This window comes from Peromyscus eremicus, chromosome 2 (assembly GCF_949786415.1).
Source record: "Peromyscus eremicus chromosome 2, PerEre_H2_v1, whole genome shotgun sequence".
Taxonomy (NCBI): Eukaryota; Metazoa; Chordata; class Mammalia; order Rodentia; family Cricetidae; genus Peromyscus; species Peromyscus eremicus.
Window position 1 is genome coordinate 163697377 of NC_081417.1, and position 17717 is coordinate 163715093.

At 51.1% G+C, this 17717-nt stretch overlaps 1 protein-coding gene across 1 annotated transcript; it reads right to left on the minus strand.

Moving 5' to 3' along the window:
• Window positions 1-2224: 2224 nt before the first annotated feature.
• Window positions 2225-6173, minus strand: Tnfrsf14 (TNF receptor superfamily member 14). The gene is made up of 5 exons (XM_059255933.1): window positions 5984-6173; window positions 5002-5092; window positions 3831-3991; window positions 3107-3138; window positions 2225-2957 (listed from the first exon to the last, which is right to left on the minus strand). The coding sequence occupies exons 1-5, from the start codon at window positions 6171-6173 to the stop codon at window positions 2859-2861; spliced, it is 573 nt and encodes a 190-aa protein (XP_059111916.1). The 3' UTR covers window positions 2225-2858.
• Between the last annotated feature and the right edge of the window lie 11544 nt (window positions 6174-17717).

A 17717-nucleotide genomic window follows, 5' to 3' on the forward strand; every position in this document is an offset into this window, starting at 1 on the left:
TCAGTGGCTACTGTGTCAGAACTACTATAGTTAAGACTCAGGAAGGCTGCATTAGGCCAAGCTGCAACCATGCATGCACTTAAAGTTGGTATGATTCTTTGGTGGACAGAGTCCTCTGTGTTACTGGAAGCTTTCTTCATGATCACCAGGTTCCTGTTCTGATGTCCTCTTTGTGAGACATTAATGCAGGCCTGTTCTACAATCTAATTACGATCCATCTGTATCGTAGCAAATAATGACAGGCACTTGTACAACCTTCCCATCTCTTCTTCATAATTCAACTTCTTTAACCTCGAGCATTAATGCACAAGTTCTTCCGTATGTTCTACAGGCTAATGAGTAGGTGAGTAGCAAGATTATAAGGGATAAAGAAGATAGATGGATAGATAGATAGATAGATAGATAGATAGATAGATAGATAGATAGATAGATGAAAGATAAGAAAAGATAGATGATAAAGAGATGAGATAGATGGATGATAGATACATAAATGAGAAAGATAATATAAATATTGTGGTTGTTTGAAGGAAAATGGTCCCATGGGCTCATATTTTTGAATGCTTAGGCCCCAGTTAGTGGAACTGGGAAGGATTAGGAGGTGTGGCCTTATTGGAGGAGGTGTATCTCTGGAGGTGGGCTTTAAAAACCCACATCAAGACCAATCTCTCTTTCTCTCTGTCTCTTTCTGTCTCTGTGTCTGTCTCTGTCTGTCTGTCTATCTCTTTCTCTCTCTGTCTCTGTCTCTGTGTCTCTCTTGCCTGTGGTTGAGAATATAAAGTTCTCAGCTATTGTTCCAGTGTCGTGCCTGTCTGCTTCCCGTCATGATGACTAACCCTTTGAAACTATGAGCAAGCCTCAATTAAGTGCTTCCTTTTATAAGTTGCCTTGTTCCTGGTTTCTCTTCACAACAATAGAACAGTAACTAAGAAAGAGATGTAATGATAGATATACAGAGCTGTGACATGTAGCATCAATGAGACTATCCGTTGCAGTGGCAAATACCTGAGGGAAATACTTCAAGGAGGAAGGATGTATTTCAGCTCACCATTTCAGCAGTGTCCATGATCACTGGCTCCACTGCCCTGAGTGTTTGGTGTGGCAGAGGTCCATAACAGATCTGTATGGTAGAGCAGAGCTGCTCCCTCCACAGCAGCCAGGGAACAGAGAGGGAATGCTGTTGCTCGTGGGCTCCTTTCTCTCTTTTCTTCCATCTGGACACACCCCATGGGATGGCTGTACTTGTGCTCAGGATGGGAATCTCCCCTCAGCAAACCATCTCCGGAGATGCTCCACAAGTGCACCTTGACCTCAAAGACACTTCTGAACTCAGTCAAGGTTGACCACTGGGCACCTCAGGATGGGCACACTTGGCCACAGTCTCAACTCCTAAACATTATTTTTTAATAAATGCAAACAGTTATTTGGAGAAGTGATTCCAGGATCGAAGCAAAGAGACAAGTGAGCCTGCAGCACAGCACCTGGCTTCACAGCAATAACTCCCATGGAGTGATGTGAAATGTTCAAAGAATCCTATCGGTACACTGGGGCCGGAAAACATGGCAGTGATGGATGTCTACATAGACAAGGCATGTAACAAAAATATTTATTTCTTATAACAAGTAGAAAAGAGACAAATACAAATGTAACTTTAGAAAATCATTCTGAGGATGGGGGAATGGTTCAGTCACTAAAGTGTTTGTCCCACAGCATAGGGACATGAGTTCTTGAACCTGAGTTCATCCCCAGAACCCCCTTAAAAAGTCCAGTGTAGTGCTCTGTGCCTATAATCCCAACACTGAGGAGACAGAGACAAGGGCTCAGTGGTAGGTTAGTCTAGCTGAATTGGTGAGCCCCAGGCTGGCTCAAGATGGTTAGCCACTAAAGGAATAACACCCCAAATTGACCTCTAGCCTCTATAGCATATATGTACACACACACACACACACACACTCACACTCACACTCACACACCCCACAGCACACCAAAAAGAGAAGAAAAGGAGCCAGGAGGTGGTGGCGCACGCCTTTAATCCCAGCACTTGAGAGGCAGAGCCAGGCGGATCTCTGTGAGTTCGAGGCCAGGCTGGTCTACAGAGTGAGCTCCAGGACAGGCACCAGAACTACACAGAGAAACCCTGTCTCAAAAAAAAGCAGAGCGAGAGAGAGAGAGAGAGAGAGAGAGAGAGAGAGAGAGAGAGAGAGAGAGAGAGAGAGAGAGAGGAAGGGAAGGGAAGGGAAGGGAAGGGAAGGGAAGGGAAGGGAAGGGAAGGGAAGGGAAGGGAAGGGAAGGGAAGGGAAGGACAGGAAGTGATCTTGGCCCAGCCTGGAGGCCCACAGAGGTAGAGGGTCGAGTTTGAGGCATGCTGGAGACACAGACAATTTCACGTGACTCTGCCTGAAAACAGCAGTGAAAAGTGCTGGGGTACAGCTCGGTGGTGAAGCGCTTGCCTGGCGTCTCACCAGGTACACCCCGGGCCCAGGAGGCAGTGCTCACCAGCCCACCAGATGAACAGGCCTAGGCTTAACATATCCAGGACAGGCAGAGGCCTAGGGTTTAGACTGAGCTGTTCTGAGCTGATTGGAAGAGCCAGGTAGTAGGGTCAATGGTAGCTGTCATTGATACTGGAGGTTTTGGGTCATCACCTCCCAGGATTTGGATGGAGGGGCACATGGGAGCAGATGAGAAAATGAAAAGGCCCCTGGACCCCATTTGACAGTAAGAATGGCAAAGCAGCTCCCTGACTCTGAGCCAAAACCACATCTCCGCTGCTGTATGTCCTGGTGCTGGAGCAGCCCAGGGCAGCGGCCATACTCCGCAGGCATATGGAAGTTTCCCTCTAGGGTCTCCTAGGTGTCTTGTCATCCAGAATTCACAGGGTTGAAAGCTGTCTCCTCCTCAGTCACAGCAAACCCAACCTCGGTGACTGGAAACTTGACAGTGTTCTCTTGTTTCTGCCCCTGCCAGAGAAACCCAGACTGAAGTCCTGCCTCTCAGGCACCAAGCTGCATAGTTCTTAGGACATGTAAAGCTCAGCATAGACCAAGGAGTTGAGTCCTTCACCCTGCTGGGACCTCCTCCCCCAATCCAAACACCTCTAGAATGATACCTGCAGGAGCTCCAGTCCCCCGGCCCCCGGTCCTGTAACACAAAGACATCAGGTCATGGGAGAGGCTGATGCAAGACTGTCCAGAGAAGACGGGTACACAGCAATGGAGAACCCACATTCTGCGATTCCAGCTATGTGGTCTACCCCCAGAGTCTGGGCTTCTCTAGAGAAGTGGGCTTTGGACACATGTCAAGACCAACAGGAGGCCCACCAGGTCTGCCCACCTTCCTAGAGGCCAAAGTCAACCACTCACTTACTTCACAGAGTTGGGGTTCGCTCACTCCCATGAGTAGGGAGTGGGGATGGACTGCCTTACCCACCTACGCTGGGAACACCAGGGGTGAGCACACAGGAGTATGCTTCCTCACTGCCAAGAGTGTAGCCTGTTTGGCCCTTGCCGTTCTTTTTGCTTCCCTGAACCATGGCCCAGAGCTTCCCAGACCCAAGCTGATCTGCAAGCTGGTCTCTGGTACCCTGCTCAGCACAGCATGGCTAAAACAGAAGAAGACTGAACAACGAGGAAGGAGAGAAGGAAGGGAGGGTGAAGGTGGAGGGGGAGAGAGGAGAGGGAGAAATGGGAGGGCCCCAGACAGGCCACCTGACGGCTGGGTTCCGGGGACAGCCTCTACCACTAGCCATTGTGCAAAGAGGGACCCAAACCCTGCAAGGACCCTTGGGATCCCTCCTGGGGTCCTGAGCCCTGACAGGATGGGGTATTGCTCACTGGTGTGTGGCCTTTTTCTTCTAATGTAGATGTAGACTATTAAGACAGCTGTCAAAAGGCCCAAAAGGATGACAATAACGTAGAAGGGCCAGGAGAAGGAGCAGGTGACATCTGTGCTGCTGGTCCCATGTTCCACTTCTTTCTGAAACCATGCATTGCACCTAGGAGAGAGCAGCCAGGGGACTTGGTGGGAGACCTAGGCCGTGGGGACAGGTCAGCAGACTGGGCGCTGGGGCGGGCTAAGGCGAGGTCCATGAAGCTCGGAGCCACTCAGGGGGTCAACAGCTCTGAGACAGGACTGAAGTCTGTCACAGTCTTCAAGCCCTCTATGGGTAGACAGAGAGAAGGAAGAAATAAGAAAAAAGGGAAGAGGAGCAAAGGAGCATGGCAGAAATGACAGCGAAGAGCAAGGGACTCGGGGGAGGGGACTTGATAGTGACTGAACCGACAGCGGTGAAGAGAGACTGAGGATGGGCTGCTGCGCCCTTCCCCAGGGAAGCCACACCTGACCACCCAAGGAAACATAGCAACACTCAGAGACCCTCAGTTCCCAGGTTAGCTCTAGAGTCTGGGACCCACATTTAAAGGGGTCCTGGCTCAGGTAGAAAAGGGACCTCACCTGAAGTGGTTTGAATGAAAATGGCCCCCATAGGCTCATAGTGACACTAGGAAGGAGGTGTGGCCTCCTTGGATTAGGTGTGGCTTTGTTGTGTCACTGGGGGCAGGCTTTGAGGTTTCTTCCTGCTGCCTACTGATCCAGATGTAGAACTCTCAGCAACCTTTCCAGCACCATGTCTGTCTGCAGGCCATCATGCTTCCTACCATGATGATAATGGACTGAACTAAACCTCAGAACTCTAAGCCAGCCCCAATTAAATGTTTTCCTTGATAAAAGTTGTGATGGTCATGGTGTCTCTTCACAGCAATAGAAACCCTAAGACAATCATGCCCATATCCGTAACTCCTGGGTGCCACATTCACAGGGTGGGAACTGGCCACAGCCTGTGGCTTCCTGCCGAAGGCCCAGTGATCTCTGAGAACACAGGCTCCCACGTGTTGTCCTGCATTGGGGTTTCGGACTGCTGCCTATCAAGGTGCAGCTCTGCTGGCTTTGGGCACTCATTCTCCAGAGGAACAGAGTAATTCCCTCCCTGGGGAGTAGGTCACCTACTTGGTCCAGGGCAGACATTCCTCCCGAGTCCCTCCAGGTGAGAAGGTCCCTATCAGGCAGTCAGCACATACAGTGTCCTGGCTGTAATTACCTGAGGGTCAGAGAGAGACAAGCAGAAAACATTGGGATCAAGCTTGCAGGGAGCTAGGCTTCCCGGGGGTGGGGCCTGGGGTCTGTCTGTTCTGGAGCCTTCCAACACATAATGCTCTGGGGCTAGTAGAGGGACCTGTGGTGGTAGATGATGCCCTAAGGACATGTGAGAGGCGTTGGGTAGTTCTAGGAGATCCTGGACAAGGAAAGAGCCTGACTTGACAATCCAGGGTCCCTTCTACCTTCACCCCATAAGCTCTTTTAGGTGTTCTGGGTAGACTCCAGATGGGCAGCAAAGACTGGCCTCACACTCACATCTGGTTAGTAGTGAGGTTGGCCTAGGTTACCCTACAAGTCAGGCTCCCTGCTAGGCATCTGAGGTGAGGCTGGATAGCTGAGGTTAGACCAGAAGTGGGAGCTATTGGGGCTGTTCCAGCTCCCCTCCCCTCTTCGGCCCTCTGTCCTCTTCCTGACTCTCACAAGAAAGCCTTTTCTCTGCCCTGAATCTCCCAGATTCCCTGCCCTCTCCTGCCTGCCCCTGCCCCTGCCCCTGCCCCTGTCCCTGTGCTTCTCCTGTCATCCCCTGCCACCTGCCCTCTCCTGTCTTTACTTTGATGTGTCTTCCCCAGCTCTCCCTCCTCTGCCTTCAGTGCCACTTTCCGCCCTCTTCTCTCGCCCTCCCCGATCTACTGTCTCACCCTCCCTTCACCTGTCAGCCTATAGCCCTCTCTCCTCTCTTGACACCAGGACTTGTCTGGGGTGGGTGGCCTAGGGTGGCCAAGGTTTCTGCTCCTTCTGAGATCCCTGAGCTGGAGGGTTTCTGGACACCAGGCAGCAGAGGCCATGGGACAAGAATGGCCTCAAAGGAGGAACCTACATTTGGCTAGCTCACCTCTCTTCAGAACCCTCTGTCCCCGAGGGCAGGTGGTGTGTGGCAAGCATGTAGAACAGTGGTCCCCCTCCTGGGTCTCACAGAAGTAGCCTGGACTGCAGCGGCACACAGTGTCCTCCCGGCTGGAGCACTCCCGCCAGGTCACTAGGCCCATGTCTGCCATCAGAGACAGGGCGATGAGAGCACCCATCCTCCAGCTGTCCCAGTGCACCAGGGCCTGCCTTCTGCACCGCCCACCTCCACAGGACTCCCACCTGGATCACAGACTCCGCAGGACAGACACTCGCTCAGGCCGTTTGCATGGGCAGTGTGTGTCTGTGGGGGACAGGGGGCACACACTGTGCCTGTCCACTCACTGCAGGCTTGCTTCACGTGGTAACCTGCAGCCAGGACCCACAGTTCCTCAGGGGTGGAAGTAACCTGCAGAAGCCTACCCTGTACCCTCACCTGGAACTCCAGCGGGAACTCCAGCAGGTATGGCACCAAACAAAACAAAGCCCCACAGGACCCGTTGGCCCATCTGCCTTCTGTGTGCCCTCTATGGGCAATTCAGAAGTTCACAATGTGGAACCTCCTAATTCACCCAGGACCGGCTCTGACCATAGCCCTGCTTATGTCTCAGTCTCAGCCTCCCGTCATGCTGGGCATGCCCTATGCCCCAGGCCCACCCCACACAGTGCGGCAGCAAAGGTCCCAGAGGCTGAGGAGTACAGACTGCCAGGGGCTGTCCCTGGACTGAACACTGTACAGCCTGATCAGCTGGGCCATTGGACTGAGGACCCAGAGGCCAAGAGACTCAGAACAGGGGCTTCCCGGGCACAGCACTGGCTCCCGGAGCTACTCCTACCTGGGTTGCACATGGGACAGCACTCGTCCCCCACAGAATACTCCTCTTGTCTGCATAAGGGCTGGACAGAGAGACAGCACAGGACGTTCGAAAGGAAGACACACCACACCTGGGGGAGGGGATGAGTGTTGGTGGGTGTTCTTCCCTCTGTCCCTGTGGCTGCCTCCCCCAGGATGGCCCAGGGCCTCAGTTCATGCTCTGCTCTGTGCAGTGGGGTAGCAGCAGCCTCTCAGCTGGCAGTGTCTCTGTGGGACAGGCTCAGAGCCCGCACCTGCTTAACCTCCCTTCTGCCTTCATTCTGGGCCTGACGGTGTAAGGACCTGAGGAGGCAGCAGGGTCAGCTAGGGCTGGACTCAGAGACTCCAGCAGAGGGTGGGGACAGGCTCTTCAGGGTCCTAGGGGAGAGAGAGCAGCTGAGCCTGACTGCTGGTCAGAGCTGCCTCCTTGAGCAAACAGGAGAGACACCCTGGCTCCTGCTATTCTGCCCTGATGTCTGCCTCCACTGTACTTGTCCTCAGGGGCAGAGCTGCGTAGGGTCGGCTCTTGCTACAGGGCCTGCCCAGGGACTCTTCCAGGACATGGCCTGCCAAGGGCCACCATGTCCAGGGCACCACCACCTGCTCTTGATGAGAGCCACAGCAGGGGTCTGTGAGTGGAGCCCCCTAGGGCCTGCCTGCCTGTAACCTCCCAACATGAGGTTGTCCTCAATCATCTCCAGAGATCTGGACACCCAGCAACAAAGAGCCCACTGAGCTAGTGGCCCAGACAGAGCCAAGATAGCCGGTCTGGAGACAGGAAATGGCTGGGGTGATCTGTGCTGTGGCTGGAGTTGGGCTTGGGAGGACAGAGCTTGGGGACAGGAAAAGGCTCTGAGACTCACCAGGCTGAAGGTGTTGGCTGTGGGGGCCTGGCTCCAGGGTGAAGACCCCCATCCTGGCAGAGGTTCCATGTTCCTGATCAAGACACTGCAGGCCAGGAGCCCCATGGGCTCTGGGCCTCACACACACCCTCCTTGCCCATCAGCAAAAAGTGAAAATGAAAGAGAAATGCAGTCGGGTTCTGAGCTTTACAGATGAGCTGCACCAAGTAGATAGGGGTAGGAGGTGCTGGGAGTGCCAGCCCCAAAATACGAGATGGAGCCTCAGCCACAGAAGCAGTACAGGAACACAAACAAGTTCTCCTTTGTATAGTCCCAGCCTGAATATACACTCCATGGAAGCATGTCTTTCTCCCAGGGCACTGCAAATACCTTGGTGCTTACCTCGAGTTTTCTGACAGACAGCTGAACTTCAGCCTCAGGCAACTGAGAACTTTATCTATTGACCTTCCTCCCAACACACCCTTCTCACAGAACCCTGCCCCAGGAGCTTCTAGTCACTTCCCAGTTACCATGTCAGGGATATTCCCCAACACCACTTGCCATTGCCCAGTTCCTCAGCCTACATACATACTTCTGAGTACATGGGGCCCTAGGAACAAGAGCCAGCCTTTATCCTCCAAGGGTGAAGCATGACTCCTTATTATCCTTAGGCAGGTTGTGGGCTTCCCCACCTGTCCCCTGAGAGGGAACAGGCAGAACAGTCTTATTTTCCTTCTGCAGATGTGGGTGAGGTTTCTCACTACAAAGTAATATGCTGGGCCCCAGAGCCACCCTATTTGAGCCTGGACCTCAGTAAGCCTGGAGGTGAGGGCATACTATAGACCTAGGCTCAAAAGAGGACTGAGCAACTCCAACAGAACACAGAAAATCAAATTCCTCAAGATCCTTCGATCTGCGCTGTTGGCTCTCTCGCCTCTACTGTCGGTTAATTAACCACACGTGATCGTTCCATCTAACCAGATTGGTCACCATCCTCATAGGCTTGGCTGGCATCCCAGCCCTGGGCTGGTTTTCCTCATATTCAAGTCTTGCCCATATCTAAAACACACCCTGTTCCGGGGAACACTGTGGGCCAGCCTAGAAGACACCTGGCTCTATCCCACCCACAGCTCTTTCTGGGTGCTGACTAGTTGTCCTATTTGGATTACTATTGCTATGATGAAACACAGTGACCAAAAACATCTTAGGAAGGAAAGGGCTTATTTGGTTTACACTTCCACATCACTGTTCATCACTGGAGGAAGTCAGGACAGGAACTCAAGCAGGGCAGGATCCTAGAGGCAGGAGCTGGTGCAGAGGCCATAGAGGGGTGCTGCTTATTGACTCGTTGTCCATGGCTTGCTCAGCCTGCTTTCTTAGAGAATTCAGAACCACCAGCCCAGGGATGGCCCCACCCACAATGAGCTGGGCCCTCCCCCCATCAATTGCTAATTAAGAAAATGCCCAGATATAATGAAGACATTTTCTCAGTTGAGGTTCCCTCCTTTCAAATGAGTCTAGCTTGTGTCAAGTTGACATAAAACTAGCTAGAACCTGTCCGGGCAGTGGTGGCGCACGCCTTTAATCCCAGCACTCGGGAGGCAGAGCCAGGAGGATCTCTGTGAGTTCGAGGCCAGCCTGAGCTACCAAGTGAGTTCCAGGAGAGGTGCAAAGCTACACAGAGAAACCCTGTCTCGAAAAACCAAAAAAAAAAAAAAAAAAAAAAAAAAAAAACACTAGCTAGAACCCTAGTCCACACTCCTCCAGAATTCTACCCCAGAGGGATACCAAAGAGACTGCTGTATGTTACAGACAATGTTCCACACAGCCACCTGTGTGCCTCTACCTGTAGTAGACAATGCAAGGTGGCCAGTCACAGGAAGTAAAAACAGGACATGAGGACAGGGACACTCCACTACAAAGTTCCTGGCACTACAAGCTATAGGCACTGGGGTCAGCCAACATTGCCCAGATATCCCCTGTAAGGTTATCCACTGATAAGGGTCACAATGACTACAGCTACCAGTATCCTCAGGTCACAGTTGGAGACCCGAAGAGGAAAAGCCTGGTGCTAGCTAGGGCAGTAGTGTTTCTAAATGGTCATGAACAGAGGTGCCCTGTCAGGCTGAAGCTTCCCAGGCCTGGGGTCAAAGAGTTTTGCTGACCTCCACCTGGGTGAAGAGGTTGGCACTCCCAGTTTCTAAGGCTCTGAAGTGGGGGGCCAGACAGGGTCAGATTATGGGTGCCTGCATAATATTCTTACCACTCATATTCCCACCTTGTGCTCTAAGGCTCTGTGGTAGGGTGTACTCTTCCAGCTCCTGCTCTGGCAGCCCAACACAACACTGTGGGAGTTCCTATCGAAGAGAAGAGGCAGCCCCTGTACCCCATCCCACAAGTGAGCCCTGGAAAAATGGCCAAAGCCCTACAGCTCACAGGTGTCTCAGAACACACAGAAGGCTCTGGGATGCTGGTATGTCTCCATGTCTCCTGGCTTTCAGAGACATGCCCAAGGATGGGGAGGACAGAGGATTCTGATGAGATCCCTGAACCCAGTACAGCCCCGCAAAAACCCCACTAGGCTCCAAAGCCACCGTTCCCAGAAGATACACAATCAGAGATCATCACCAAGTTGGGAAACTGGGACACAGTAAGAGACAGGAGTTACTGACACCATGTAGTACCTAGCTGAATGGGGAATGCCCAGTTGCTTGGCCCCTCTACCACCAGAGGCCAGCATAAAGGCCATGTGATGTTTGCATGGATCTTGGCCTAAATAGCATGTCTCCTGTGAGACCCATTCCTGCTCCTTATAACTCTCCAACCTATGTAGGATTACCTCACCACCTCTTGAATGAAAACTAGGGGTGACTAGCCACTCATTCAACCCAGGCCACCCCGTGACCATCACCAGATAAGTTTTGTTCAGTCCCCCGTGACAGTCCTGACAGCAAAGCCTGGACCCAGGTCTTACCCACCCCACCCTTAGAGCATCCTTTAGTGCCTGTCACCTGTTGGTTTCGGTCCCTTACTTCCCTAACAGATGGAGGGGTGCCAACATCCCTGGCTTTTTGCCTCCTCTCCCCATGTACACTAAGACCCCCAAGATCCCTTTGGCTGTCCTAGCCAGACTCTAAGCCTGGAGGCCCTGTGGCCAGTCTCCTGCTGGGTGCCCACCTGACCCAGGGAAGGCTGAGAGATTTTGGAGGTTATCCTGAGCACAGCTCTTCTCCCAACGGAAGACGGGGAACTAAAGCAGCAGTAGGTCTGATCACAGATACAGATATCCATGCTCTGACCTCCACAGGGACAGAGGACCCAAGCCACAAGTTTTCCCCAAACCCTATCCCTGTCGTCTAGCCATCCTCTGAAGGACTTTGCCTAGTCCCAGCCTGACCTCTGCAGGGGCTGTCCATGCCTGCTGTCCCCCTGGTGCATTGACATCCCCCCCCCATCGGGGAAGTCTCAAGCATCTGGAATTTTCCCCTTGGTATTTCTTCTTTCTCTTGTTGGGAGGATGGGGAGTGAAGTGGAGGAAGCAGTTCTGATCTCAGTTCTGGGAGAGGAAGGTGAGGCCACTCTCATGTTCTCACTCATTCACCGTGACGTCCAACACCAAGCTTTCCTAGTGAGGGAACCCATTCTGAAAGCCAGGCTTCCATGGTTCAGTGCTCAAGACTGCTCTGGGCTGTCCACAACAAACGAGATACTGAGGGATGAAGATGATGTAGAGGGAAGGGCATTCTCTGTTATGGGCACACATCGGACCGTCGGGTCCACTGTTGGTGAGGCGTGCCAGGTGCCATTAGTGACCACAGACACACTCTGCACTGAGAAAACTGTGTGTTGTGTGGAGAGTGGAAAGAGCAGCTCTGAGGAACAGACTCTAAGGTTATCCAGGAGGCAACTGCTGAGAAGTAGGATGTGAGGAGGCTAACCACCAAAGACGGAGCAGTGCTGGGCTGGATGAAAACAAGGGGGACTCCGCTCCAGCTGTCATGGTGGAGGTGGACTGGGCAGGGAGGCTAGCAGCTGCAAAGAGAACAGAGATCTAGAGTGCGATGTACAGTCAGGTGCTGACAGAGATCAGCAGCCTGGGGCTTTCCAGGATTCAGACGCTGAGGCAGAAGCATGTGACACCAGATCTTGGTCTCCAGCTCAGACTCTAGGTCCAAGCTCCAGGCTGCTGCCTCATACACTTGGCCACATCTCAGTCTGGTGTTCACAGTGGTTCTCTTATCTCCCCGGCCCCTGCTTACCTTTGTCCACCTTCCTCTGGGACTACCTAAAATCAGGGACCAGGACACCAACTGTCCACACCTGGCCTTCCTGGCCACCTATTATCAGTCTTGGGCTCCAGGAACCCACTTCCAGGGAAGTCCTTGAACCTGCTCCCTCCAGCCACACTGTCCTGTCCTGAGCCCATAAATAGACCTTTCTCCACACAGGTGTCCAGGTAGTGCTCAGGAGTACTTTATAAGCCACAAGAGCACCCCAATCTCCTCTCTCCTTCACTCTTGGGTGCCTTTTACCAGCACATGCTCCTTGCCCACCCACAATCTGTGTCCACTTCTTCATTGCTCCATCCTCATGGCTCCTTGAGTCTCCAGTTCATCTTGTCTGCTTGCTAGCCCAAAGACTCCACTCTCCTCTCTAGCCTGTACACTCATCACTGGAGCTTCCCTGGCCCTGCAGTAACAAGGACACTCACAGCCAGCCTGCATGCATCCTCCCAGCCCTCGCAATAACCCTGGATCCTTCCAGTCTCCTACCTCACACAGAGGCACCCTGAGCCAGGCCAAGGTCTCAGCCCTGCAGGAGCAAAGAGGTTTCAGACATATGACATGTTGCCAGAGCTGAGCCTCTGCCCTGTACCACTCCTAGGACAGCTCAAGGAGACAGCCATAAGAGAGGACCAGTGGGAGGCTCCTCCTGTTTCCTGAATTATTGGACCCCCTGATGTGGTGATAATGTGTTCCCCAATATATCATGCACCCTAATAAACTTATCTGGGGTCAGAGAACAGAACAGCCACTAGATATAGAGGCCAGAAAATGGTGGCACACACGCCTTTAATCCTAGCATTCCAGAGGCAGAAATCCATCTGGATTTCTGTGAGTTCAAGGCCACATTGGAAACGGCCAGGCATGGTGACACACGCCTTTAATCCCAGGAAGTGAGCCTTTAATCCCAGGAAGTGATGGCAGAAAGCGGAAAGGTATATAAGGCGTGAGGACCAAAAACTAGGCTGGTTAAGCTCTCAGGCTTTTGAGCAGCAGTTCAGCTGAGAGTCATTTGGATGAGGATTCAGAGGCTTCCAGTTTAAGGAAACAGGATCAGCTGAGGAACTGGCGAGGTGAGGAAGCTGTGGCTTGTTCTGCTTCTCTGATCTTCCAGCGTTCACCCCAATACCTGGCTCCAGGTTTGTTTTTATTAATAAGATCCTTTAGGATTCATGCTACACCCTGACCTTCTAGAGGGAACTGGATCTAGGAAAGAGCCATGGTCATTGATCCATGGCCATTTTTGGGAGCCGCAAGAGACCCTGGGCTCCCAATTGGCCAGGCATGGGCAGCAGCTGTCTTCCACAGAGAGGGAAAGGGGCGTCTGTGAAAACAGGGGTTGAGGAAGGCAAGGTGCTCATCTTGGGAAGGAGAGGCAGAGCACTCCCTGGAGAAAGCTACCTGAAGGTCAACACTGGCCACCCGTGAGGACCAAGAGGACAGCGTATTGCCCATTGGAACTGCCCATGAGGGAAACCTGTCTGGAAAATTGTTTGTAAGTAAGTAGGGAGTAAATCAACCCCCAGTTTGATTCAGAAATAGCCAAGCATGAGGAATGTGTGCAGCGATGGTAGATACTGGATACTGGAAACAGTCCTTGCAAGGGAGGGAGCGGCCCCTCAGAGCCAGTACAGGACACGGCCAGACACCAAGTCTCAGCTCAAAGGACATTTATTACCCTGGAAGGGCAAAGGCGGTGGGAAGCTGCCTCTGGGTTGGGCAAAGGCAGACAGCAAGCAGCAGGCAGGAAGCAGGTGTTTTTTGCAGGAGTGGATTTTTATGGAGAAGAAGGTGGAGTCTGTGCTAGGGTGACTTGGTAAGTCCTGATTGGACAGATCAGCCAGGATAGCTGTATAATGAATTGTGATTGCTGGACTTCGGTATTTAGACTCAGGAATGAGTCAGTAGCCATGGGGCTAGCTTTAGAATGTAATCTAACCGTTTTTAGCAAGGGAGAGAGAAGGGGAAAGGGCAAAATCTGTCAGCACCATGTCTGCTACGCTCGGGACTGTTGGGGAGCTCTTCAGTGCACATGCTCGTCCAGACAGAACTGGTAGAGTCTGGCATGTTGGCATATACCTGTCCCGGCACTCTGGGTGCAGACAGGAGGATTGTGAGTTCAAGGCCAGCCTGGACTACATAGAGAACCTCCCCCACCCCCAACTATGGTGATATTTTATTTGTGCTGAAATGTGATTTTATTTGTATGTTAATAAAGTTGCCTGGGGATCAGAGCTAAGAGCAAGCCATTAAGCAGAAGTCTGGTAGTGGTAGCACACGCCCTTAATCCCGATCAAATGGCAGGCAAAATCTCTGTGTGTTCAAGGACACAGCCAGCGTGGTGACAGATACACGCCTTTAATCCCAGTACCAACCATAGAGACCTGGAGATCTGTATAGACAGGCAGTGACAAAGAAGTCATGTGGTTGGGTTTACAGCCAATGAAAAGGCAGAACAGAAAGGCAATAAAATGACAGGACACAGGAAGAAGGTCTCTCTCTCAGGGGAAGGACAGCAGTGATAAGGTGATCTTAGCTCTTGGCTACTGCTGGATCTCTGGTCTTGTAACTCTTTATTTGGCTCTGTGTTTCTTATTTAATAAGACCGTTTAGAATTACATCTACACCCAACACACACACACACAAAGAGATCCTGTCTCCAAAAAGGAAACAAAAAAAGAGGAAAGAGAAGTGGTTAGTTTGAAACTGAAAATACATGAATCAACTGTTTTTAAAAATTGAGCAATATGAAAAAGCATGAGCCTCAAGACAAGAGTCACAGGACTCACAGGTCAGCATTAGTAGGGCCTTGTGGTCTCTGCACAGAAGCCTGGATGTGATGATGCCTTGCTGGGTTGACAAGGCAGGGCTCAGAGATGCTTAAATCGTGCTCAAAAGGGAGGGAACAGTGGTCTGCTGTGTGTTCTGGGTGCTCTCCTGAGCCCTGAACAGCAAGCCACTGGAAAGCTGTGGGATGTAGGTCTCTGACTTGGAGAAAGCTCCCAAGAGCTGGTGTGGGACTTCTTTGGGAGTACCTTGGGCAGCCAGTGAGCCCTGGAAAGGCCAGGGCTTAGGGAAGAGTCCTAGAGAAGAACCACAGGAATGCTGCTGTAACACAGAGCGCAGCTGCAGGGAGAGCAAAGTGAGCACCAAGCACTACAGCACAAGGCGCAGCATCCCTCAGAGGAGGTACCTCCCCGCCCCGAAAAACCCAGGTCAGCAAGAGCTCAAAATGGTGTCTAACGTTTGTCTGAAAATGACTAGTCATCTACAGAACAGAAAAATGGGACTGGACCCGGGAGATTAGACCTCATACTGCCTGTCACCAAAAGGCCAATGTGCAGAGACAGGACGTTATACTTAATTTAGAGAGCTGGCTATCTGAGAACGCAGTCTTCTAAGACTGGAAAGATGGCTTGGGAGTTAAGAGCACTTGTTGTTCTTGCAATGGACCAGAGTTCAGTTCCCAGCACCCACACTGGACAGTCCACACTACCTGTAACTTCAGCTCCAGAGATTCTGATGCTCTTGCCTGGCTTCCATGAACACCTGCACTCATGTGCACATACCTACACACATACACATAAATAAATGATAAAATAAATCTTAAAAAAAGAGTAGAAAAAAAGATGAGCAAATTGGGTTCATAATCCCAGTATTGGGGGAGGGGCATATAAAAGAAGGTTCCAGGCCAGCCTGAGCTCCACAGTGGCTTCATGTAAAAATAACAGTAATAGGACTGGAGAGATGGTTCAGGGGTTAAGAGCACTGGCTACTCCTCCAGAGGACCTGAGTTCAGTTCCCAGCAACCACATGGTGGCTCACAACCATCTATAATGAGATCCAGTTCCCTCTTCCGGCATGTAGGTGGAACACTGTATACATACTAAATAAATAAATATAAAAAAATAAATAAATAACAGTAATAAAATAGTAATGAAAGCAAAGACACCGATGGTGTGTTCCAATACCCACTGCGCTGTAGTGAAATCCAGTATCTGGGATGGACCATAGGCCTGACTGTAAACGCCCAACCTGCCAAACCACGACAGACATAGGAGAACATGTTTGTGACCTTGAGTGGGTAAGGGTGTCTTTGAGTTGATAGTAATCACACAAGCAGTGAGGGAAACGAGTGAAGCTGGGCTTGTGAAGACAGAGGACGTCTGCACTTCAGAGTGTTGCTCAGGAAATGGGAGGCAAGCCACACGGGAGGGGAAAAACCCTCACAGTACGGAAGTCACATAACCAAAACATGTTTTCAATTCATACAGTTTAATGAGAAGACAAACATGTTATGCATTTTTCTGTCATGGTAACAAAATACCTGAGACAATCAGCTTTTAAAAAGGAAAACTTCAGTCCACGACCGGTGTCCCTACACCATTGAGGCTGTGCATCAGTGAGACTGAGCATCAAGGCTGAACTGCACCATGGAGGAGGGTGCTCACTGGACACAGATGAGAAGCAAAGAGTCTGGGGTCCCATGATTCCCTTTGAGGCCATGTTCCCAGTGACCTAACTTCCTCCCACCAGACTCCACCTCCTCCAGGTTCCCTTACCCCCAGTATTGTCCCAAGCTGTGCCTTTGGGGAGCATTTAGACTCTAAACTGTAGCAACAAATAACCTAGTTGGAATTTTTTTAGAGTTGTTGGTTTTATTTTGAAATTTTATTTATTTTTATTTTATATGTATGAGTGTTTTGCCTGCATGTACGTATGTGCACTGCCTGAGTGCTTAATGCCCACAGAGGCCAGAAGAATGCATCAGTTCCCCTGGGGCAATTACAGATGGTTTCGAGCTGTTACTGTGGGTGCTGGGACTTGAATCCTAAGTCCTCTATAAGAGCAGTCAGTGCTCTTAACAGCTTGAGTCATCTCTCCAGCCCCAACAACCTAGTTTTCTCTCCTCCCTCCCTCCCTCCCTCCCTCCCTCCTTCCCTCTCTTTCTTCCTTCTTTTCTTTTTCTGTCCGGGAACTGACTCTGTAAACCAGACTGGCCTCAAACTCAGAGACCTACTGGCCTCTGCCTCCTGAGTGCTGCGATTAAAGGCACGCGCCACCACCACCTGGCTCAACCTAATTTTTCTTAACATTACAAAAAAAAAAATCTAGCTAGGTGGTGGTGGCACGTGCCTTTAATCTCAGCACTTGGGAGTCAAAGGAAAGTGGATCCCTGTGAGTTGAAGGCCAGCCTGGTCACAAAAGTTCCAGAACAACCAAAGCTACACAGAAAAACCCTGTCAAAAAAAAAAAAAAAAAAGCAAAAAAATACAAGAGACACTCTACACATCATTAGCCATTAGGAAAATTCAAGTTAAAACCTCAAGAGGGGCCTTTCCACCATAAGAAGGCTCTGGCCCAACCAAGCATCACAAGATGTAGAGCAATGAGAACTCTCATTCACTGTTAATGGGATGCTAGATGGGACAACCACTTTGGACAATGGTGTGGTGAAATCTAGAGTCAGACACACATCATCTGTGTGACCCGGCATTTCAATTCCCAAGTACATTACCAAATTAAACATGTATGCACACAAACATTTACGGACATCAGAAGCCAGGCTGGGAAGATGGCTCCATAGGTAAAGTGCTAGCTGTGTCTGAGTTCAGATCACTAGTACTCACATGAAAACCAGGCATGGTGGTATATGTCTGGAGTTCCAGTACTGAAGGATCAGAAATTAGACTGATCCTGGGAGCTCAATGCCTAGCCATTCTAGTTAGAACGGCAACCTCCAGG

What these genes read in the sequence shown, in the direction of transcription:
- Tnfrsf14 (XM_059255933.1), bottom strand. Translation starts at nt 6,173, where the DNA reads ATGGGTGCTCTCATCGCCCTGTCTCTGATGGCAGACATGGGCCTAGTG. An exon ending in ACAGAGGGTTCTGAAGAGAG is followed by an intron (nt 5,093 to 5,983) that starts GTGAGCTAGCCA and finishes TCTGACCCTCAG; the next exon opens with GTAATTACAGCCAGGACACT. An exon ending in GGGGACTGGAGCTCCTGCAG is followed by an intron (nt 2,958 to 3,106) that starts GTATCATTCTAG and finishes TTTCTCTGGCAG; the next exon opens with GGGCAGAAACAAGAGAACAC.